The 8511-nt window shown below is 32.5% G+C and overlaps 1 protein-coding gene across 1 annotated transcript in view; it reads left to right on the top strand.

The window, feature by feature from the left end:
- LOC107673991 (partitioning defective 3 homolog B-like) overlaps nt 1-8511 on the top strand; it is a 176434-nt gene that overhangs the window by 53291 nt on the left and 114632 nt on the right. Inside the window, exon 4 of the mRNA XM_016467843.1 lies at nt 7674-7774. Coding sequence (XP_016323329.1) covers nt 7674-7774 — 101 coding nt within the window. The remainder of the gene's footprint in view (nt 1-7673; nt 7775-8511) is intronic.

The following is an 8511-nucleotide window of genomic DNA, read 5'->3' as shown; positions in this document are numbered from 1 at the left end:
ACATACACATGACAAATCAAAACATTATCGCGAATGTGTGTGGAAACGACGTGAATGTACGGAAATGACTGTGCCTGTGCATAAATACAATGTGCGATCAGATGAGTCTCATCTGGCTATACAGCGGTGGGATGTGTTGACAATCCGTTCAGCCTTTACTTCACACAGCGCGTGTGACGTGTGAGGGCTTGCGCTCTTCAGAGACAATCAGAGAATATGACAGAGCTCGTGTTTAAAAGCGAAGCACTGGAATGAATAATTCACTGAAAACGCAATGCGAGTCTCTGTTCTCTTTGCAATCTCTGATATAATCTATTTTAATTCATTAATTTTTATAAAAAGATATGCATTTGTTTTTTATTTTTTAATATATCATATAATAATAGTAAAAATACATAAGAATAATATTTAATAAAATATTAATAATATTAATAAATAATAATAAAAATGGTTTTGATTTTTATTATAAAGTGAATAGATTTATAGTAATTATCTAAAAATGAATTCATTTTTTAGTAATTATTCTATTTATATGGGTTTGAAAAGGCAAAACAGGTTAAATGCTGTCAATATGTGTCGATTTATTGGATTTTTTTATTTATTTTCCTTATAGCAAAGTGAATAATTAAATGTGTTAACTGGCGTTTGTTCTTTTCGCTAAACATCACACAATATTAAGAAACAAAAAATTCTACTTGAAAACATAAATTTGATGCAAAACCGTCAGCAGTAGTGTGTGTAGTTGTTTTAATTTATGTGAGCTGCTGTTTTGACTTAGTTTAGTGAGAAATAGATATTTCTGAATTGCTTTGTTTTGCAGTTCTCCAACAGTGGGTCTCTGAGAGTTAAACAGACCATCCTGTACAAAAGCACAATGAGATTTCCCCAAAACAAAACTTCTAAGCCACTTTGGCTTTTATTCTGCCAGGGGGCGGGGCATAAGAGTGATTGACAGGTGGTGACTGCTGAATAAAGATGACTAGAGAGGGGCAGTGGGTCATTGCTCAGTCTGTGGGTCAAAGACATACATTAAAGCACTGGGTAAATGTGAGGTTAAAGAGGTGGAGATGATACAGAGGATGATTGGCAGCGTGACAGATGTCAGTCAGAGCTCAAAGGACCGCCCTCACACCTGCTGTACAGACATGAGCGAGAAGAGACACAAGAGATTGTTTGAATTGGCATTTTAGCCTGTAACAAACACAAGTAAATATACCACATGCACTGTATAGTGAATACTGTTATTAAATGTGAAACAGTAGCCAACGATAAACATTTCAAACTGTATTTTGATGAATTGTTGTCCCATAACCACATTAAAGTCGTGTTTACATGTTCATAATCAGATATTTTGAAACAAATCTTCAACAAGGAAAACGATAGGAAACATGAAAGCATCAAGGAAATGATGAATGAAGTTAGTGAAGGACAAATTTGTCTCCAAAAGTGTGATATGACCATACAAATCATGCACGTTTTTTTTTATTTAAATTTTTAAATAAATATTTACATTTTAAATAATAATTTTTTATTTTTATTATTTCATTCAGTTTTATTACTAAAATATTAATTAGTAATTCTACTTTTAATTTTAAATTAATTTAAGTTAAGTTATTTATTATTAAAAAGCAAACATTTCTGTTATTTAGCAAAAATATTTTCAAAATATTTAAAAATAGATAATTCTTCTGCCAAATAGTGAAGTCTTGGATCTGTTTATCTTATAATTTAGGTTTTGGTCGATGAAATTGTTGTTGTTTGCTATATATGACCATTCATATCATTCAAGTTTTTCTTTTTGATTTAATATTTTAAACGATTCCAAATAGTTGTTTTGTTTTATTTTGTTTTGTTTTGTGTTGTGTTGTGTTGTGTTGTGTTGTGTTGTGTTGTGTTGTGTTGTGTTGTGTTGTGTTGTGTTGTGTTGTGTTGTCAATAGATAATTCTTCTGCCAAATAGTAAAATCTTGGATCTGTTAATATAAATAAACTCTATAAATATAAAGTAAAAATACTCTACATCATTTTTATTTTATTCCTTTATTCTAAATTGCTATTGTTTTATGGACAGGGTTAGTTTATAGTAATTATAATTAGCTTAATTTGGGTCTGAAGAGACACACTTAACCATATAAAAGCATATAAGCTCGTTTTTCTTGTGAGATCTTGATTGAAAGATATGTGATTGTTGTCATGGGTAACACATGGGCGACACATTAGTGCAGTGTACTTTAAACAAATTAGACCTGCTGTTCATGTTTACTCAGTCAGCACACAAGGAAAGAATTGAGGAAAGGGTTTTTTCAGATGTAATTATGGAACGCCGCTTTGTTCCGTCAACCAGAGACTCTCTCTCTCTCTCTCTCTCTCTCTCTCTCACACACACACACCGCTCCCAGCAGCTCCTGAGGTGGGCGGCCGCTCATACCTGTCAGCAATTGATTACCAATAAGACAGAATTACATGTTAACAGACTGTCGGTCTCAAACTTCTCTTTGAATTTGGTTGTTGGTGCATGCTTTTTTCCCCCTTTTTATATATTTTTGGTAACATTCAACCCCTCTTGGCTGAATATCTTTATTTTTGTCGTAGTGACTCGACACAGATGGGAATAACCGCAGCATAGAGCTGTGACAAACAGACGATGCGTGACTAAAAGAATGTGCTCGCTTGACCCCATTTCACATGACAGACCACTCAGGGGTCAAAGGTCAAGAGGATTCGCCATGCTGTCCTTCATCCTAGAAGTTTAAACCCAGATTTGAGAGCAGTTTTCTTATTATTTTTATACTGCTTAGGGATTGTAGTTGAGTGGGAAGCTATCTGAGGCGTGTAGTTAAATTCGGGACTTTTCACTTGACCTTTATGTTGATTTTTACGCCAAGAACATATTTGACAGAAGTATCTCTATTCAAACGCAGCACATTATTCAGGATGGGGAATTTCCATCGTAAATATATTGCGTTGATGAAATCCAGACTCTGAATTCTCCCATAGATCCTCTGCACGTAATCTTGGCCCCTATGCTAGAGGCGCCAGATGTGTATGCATCATTTTCTTATCTCTGTAACTGCCGAAAATTAAGATTATTTCTAGTTATTGATTTTTTTTTTTTGTTTTTTTTTTTTTGAAAAGGCAAACAATGCCATTACTAAGAATGTAACACATGCTGTTCATTTTTGTTGTTGTTTTTGGAAGTCAAGTTTCATGTTTATTGCTTTTTATTTTTAATTCTTATTTATTTGATTAATTTTACGTTATTTTGGAAAGCAAACACACACACACACACACACAAACACATATTACATTAACTCATGATTGTACTTTAAATTTTTAGTCGTACATTGTTTGAAGTAAAACAACTGTATTGATAAAAACATTGCAAATTTAAAGGTAGAATTAGCTATTAATGTTTTAATATTAAAAACATTACAATATTAATAATCTTTTAAAGTTTTAGTTATTAACTCGTAAAACTATTTTATTACTAAACCATCCATGTGTAGTTCTACTGATTTTCCTGAAAGTCAACTTTTACATTTTTTAAACAATTTTTTATTTGATTTGTTTTATTTAATTTGAAGTTATTTTTTGGCAAATCAAAATTCTATTCTAAATTCTAAAAAAAACATTTGTATTATTTAACAAAAATATTTACAGTACTGTAACTTCTGATTCTACTCAATTTTAAATATAAAACTTTTGTTAGGAAAACTAATTATTAAAAGCAGTGTCAATTTAAAATCAGATGTAAGTATTGATGAAATTGTGATTATTTACCTTCACATAACTAATAAAACCATTACTGCATAATTTTATTTCATTTATTTATTTTTTGTTATAAAAGGCAAACAGTTCTTATGAAAACATTTGAATGTAACTTCAGGTCTGTGAATGTCAAACCTTTAGTCTATTAATACTTTAATATTTTCATACTCAAATTCTCTTTAGTTTCAGGCTGATTATTCATATTGTGGGATTGCCTCTGTTATTTATTCAGCTGAATAGACGTTCATAGCACACTCCGACTGTCGTGCTTTTCCTGAAAGATGAAACCACTAGAAGGGCTGCTCCACTCCTGCATCAGAATAGCCAGTAATTAAAGGTTTTACCTTGAATCGCACTGGTCTTTACAGATTTCCCACAGATTCTTACCTTTGTTGTTTCGAGGGGCGTAAAACCGAAATGAATGCCTAAAATTAGTTTGCACGAACGTTCCTCTTGACGATTAACCTTGAGCCTGCAGTTCAGTGGCAAGCTCCACCAGGTTCTGCAGGTTGGAGAAGATTGATTGGAGTTGAGGGAAACTCCAGACACTGCACAGATGTAACACTCCTTTATGAGAATTCATAAACATCACGAAGGTCTGAGAGCTTTCTTATTGTGAGCGTCCTTCGTGAGGTCTTCAGGGTGTAGTTAGCGGCTAATGTTGAAGGTCTTATGGTGTAGATAAACGATGGAATTGAAGGTTATGGTTTAGGAGTTGCTCTAAGGTGGCTTACACACAGGACGCAAACAAATCTCTTAAAATATGATGTTTATGTCAAGTTATAATAGTTACTAAACCCAGGATGTATGCCCACTCAAAAGATGAACATGTATCTAAACTTTGTCACATAAATGAACTCAGGCCTGAAAAGAGTCTGGGTTTCTGTTTAGGTCTCTTTCATTAGCCTTATTTGTCTCATATGCACATCAGCATTGACATGCAGAGAAATACAGTTCAATAGTTACATTTTAAGATGGCCCTGGTGAGTTCTCAAAAAGTAATATCAATGCCTTCCTAATGAAGTAGCTACTGTAGCAGACGTGTTAAAGCTTGCTTTTGGTTCCAGTACCTTGTTAAAATGACTCCCGGGACACAGCGACTTCACCTGAATCAGAGTTTCTATGCTAGTGTGATCATACCGAAAGGCCTTTTTGATGGTTTCTAGTAGCAGACTGAAGGATAGGAGCAGTCTTTGCTGATGGAAGTGTCTGTTTGACAAGGGAAAATGGTAACTTTTTTCAAGCACTGTGCTTGAAAGTTTTTTGGTCTCTGTGCTTTTTTTCTGTATCTTTTCAGGGGCAGACTTGCTCTTTCTGTTAATTGAGGCTGGCAGAAGTCCTCAGTATTATGTTCTGTCGCTTTCACCAGTTCATGCAAGATAACTAGTTCTCATCAGCGTTATGGAAGCTACTTTAAATCTACACTGTACTGTATTTTAAAACATATGTATATATACAGCACATAGTAAAGTGTTAAGTTTTTTTTTTTGTTGTTAATTTTTTATAATTTAAAATATTGGTTTACTATATGAATATATTTTAAAATGTAATTTATTGTTGTAATGCAAAGCTGAATTTTCAGCATAATTGCTCCAGTCTTCAGTGTCACATGATCCTTCAGAAATCATTGTAATATGCTGATTTGGTGCTCAAGAAACACTTATTATTATTATTATTATTATTATTATTATTATTATTATTATTATTATTATTATTATTATTATTATTATTATTATTATTATTATTATTATTATTATTATTATTATTATTATTATTATTATTATTATTATTATTATTATTATTATTATTATTATTATTATTATTATTATTATTATTATTATTATTATTATTATTATTATTATTATTATTATTATTATTATTATTATTATTATTATTATTATTATTATTATTATCAATGCTGCAAACAGTTGTGAAGCTTTATGTCTTTGTGCAAACTGATACATTTTTCAGGATATGTTAAATATAAAGTTCAAAAGAACAGCATCTATTGAACATTCTTTTAAATTTTCTTTTGAACATTATGAGTGTCTTTACTGCCACTTTACTGCAAATGCAATTTATTGCATCCTTGTTGATTAAAAAAGAAGAAAGAGCACTTTTCACTGTTCTAAAACCTTAATATGTAAACTTGTACACCCTGTTACTACTCTAAAAACATATTTAGCACTACAGGTTTCTTGCAGTTTATGGAAGCAATAACCTTTTAATTTTGACTGTTTATTTATTTATTGCATTCAGAGTAGTATTTATTAAAAATGGCTAAATGCAACTAATAAAGAATGGGGGGAAGAATTTGTGTGTACAGACCTGTTGTGAAATTGGCAGAAATTTTGCTTATATTTTTTAAGAGCACTTGTACACAAATAGGTCATTGACATACAATGTGATTAAAAAAACATCCTAGTGTAAATGGCTAACCTTTCAATGACATAGTATACATTGTCGTTCATTATGGTGGATGAAATTGCTCAATACTGCATAGTTGTTAATATGTAAATGTAGGACGGTCATATGCTCATTAGTGTGGTTACTGTTGCTGAATTAGTCATTTTTGCTGCTTATATATTTCCCATATTTCTTAGCTTCGTATATATAGATGATACATAGCATCTTTTTCCTTGTGATAGAAAACCCTGTTTCTCGTGATTTGGCTCCTTTAACCGTTTCACCAGCAGTGACCTTGCCACCATGCCAGCGCTCCACACAGTTGTGTACTTCAGATCCTTGAGATGTCACAGTGTCTCCGGCTTTATCTGAGAAGGTCTTGGAGATCCTCTTCAGTATGGAGGCCAAGGACATTCTATTGTACGGTCCTGATATAAAACTCCCTCATTGCATTTTTCCGCGGTTTTATTTTGTTCCTGTAAAAGACTGAGCTGATTTTGATGGTCCTAGCATCCTGTTCCCGTAGCTGTTTCTGCTGAGTCTAGTGATGGCTCCAGCACTTTGGCTTTTGTCCCTCTTTTGGAAACCAGACAAATGTGTGTGATGGGAGACATGGTTTGGCGGGACTAATGAGTGTGTGTGTGTGCGGAAAGCTGCTCTGACTCAGTCAGATGTCTTTGTGTTTTTGTTGCGTGAGGCTGTATTGTTGTGCTTTCATGTGGTGAGTTCAGTGTGATTTTTATTATGATCCATTGTGTGCCTGAAAAGGAAAACACTCTTGGTGATGTTCAACTAGTGTAACAGCACTTGTCTGTCTGAAAAGATCAAAATAAATAATGCAAAATGAGACATAAAAGTAACTGCTCAAATGTACTTATTTTATACAGAAGTTCAAAATGAACAAATGAAGGAATGCATAGATAAATAAGTAAATAAAATGCTACAAAATTCACATTTTATTAACTATGCTACATTAAAATTAATTCTTAAAATGGAGCCAAGATCAAATGGACTAGTCTTATCTTTACAAAAAAAAAAAAGTGAATGTGCATATATATATATATATATGTGTGTGTGTGTGTTATTATATAAAACATTATATAAAAAAATATTATTTATGCCAAGGCATAAAGGCAACATTTCTCGTTTTCATTTACTTCAATTTGAAGTATTAAAATAACAAACTAAAACTTAATCTTAATAAAAAAAAAGACATTTAAAAAGGCTAATAAAATGATGAAAACACAATTTTAAAATGGAAAATATGAATACAATCTAATTCAAAATATTAACGAAACCTATGATAGTATCTCAATGGTGCTAAAATAATTTTTAGTGCTATATGATAATGTCATGTATGATGGTATTGCTACAGTGACTTTTCAATGTCTAAATCATTGTTTTACATTCCATTCCATCTATTGTTTTACATAGGTTTTAAAATGCAGAATGATTGTGTTTTAGATGTATAACTGTGTCCTTTGACTTTTCCCCCATCAGCCACTCCTCTATTGGTGCGAAGCAGCAGTGACCCCGCCCTCGCCCCACCCCTGGATGTCATTTCATTGGATCCTGAGGACATCAGCAGACCCCAGTCCACTGTGAGTGAACACACACCACATACTGATGCTTGATAGGAGTGTCTGGGAAAGTGCCATCTTTAATTTTTCAGTTGCTACAGTAAATGAAGTACAGATTTGTACTGTGCTTTTGGAGGAAGCAGTGCTTTTAAGTTTTTGCTCTTTTGATGTATTTAACCTGTCCTTATTTGCAAGATTTACACTAACCAGCCAACTTTCATGGTCATGTTGTATTTGTGCTTAAGGTTGACCTTTTAGCTTTGCCATCATAGTTATCTTACTCTCTTCCATGATTGTTTTCATCAGCAAAGCTTTTACTCTCTCTCTATATCTTTCTTTCATTCGTTGTGTTTGAGGTCATCTGTTAAACAGCTCTTCTTTGCTCTCACATTTAGACAGCATATATACCACCTCTCAAAAGTTTGGAGTCAGGAACATTTTTTTCTAATAGAAAATAATACTTTTATTTAGAGAAGATGCATTAAATTTATCTAAAGTGACAAGAAAGACATTTATAGTGTTACAGAAGATTTCTATTTCAAATAAACAATGTTCTTCTTTCTATTCATCAGAGAATCCTGAAAAAATGTTTACACAAAAAATATTTATTTATTTATTTATTTTTAGTCATTTAGCAGACACTTTTATCCAAAGCGACTTACAAATGAGGACAATAAAAGCAGTCAAAACTAACAAAAGAGCAACAATATATAAGTGCAAATGACAAGTCTCGGTTTAGCCCAACACAGCACACGTAG

The sequence above is a fragment of the Sinocyclocheilus anshuiensis genome, unplaced genomic scaffold, assembly GCF_001515605.1.
Source record: "Sinocyclocheilus anshuiensis isolate Anshui unplaced genomic scaffold, SAMN03320099.WGS_v1.1 scaffold348, whole genome shotgun sequence".
NCBI lineage: Eukaryota > Metazoa > Chordata > Actinopteri > Cypriniformes > Cyprinidae > Sinocyclocheilus > Sinocyclocheilus anshuiensis.
The sequence above is the reverse complement of the archived record's forward strand: the minus strand, read 5'-3'. Positions and strand labels throughout refer to the sequence as shown.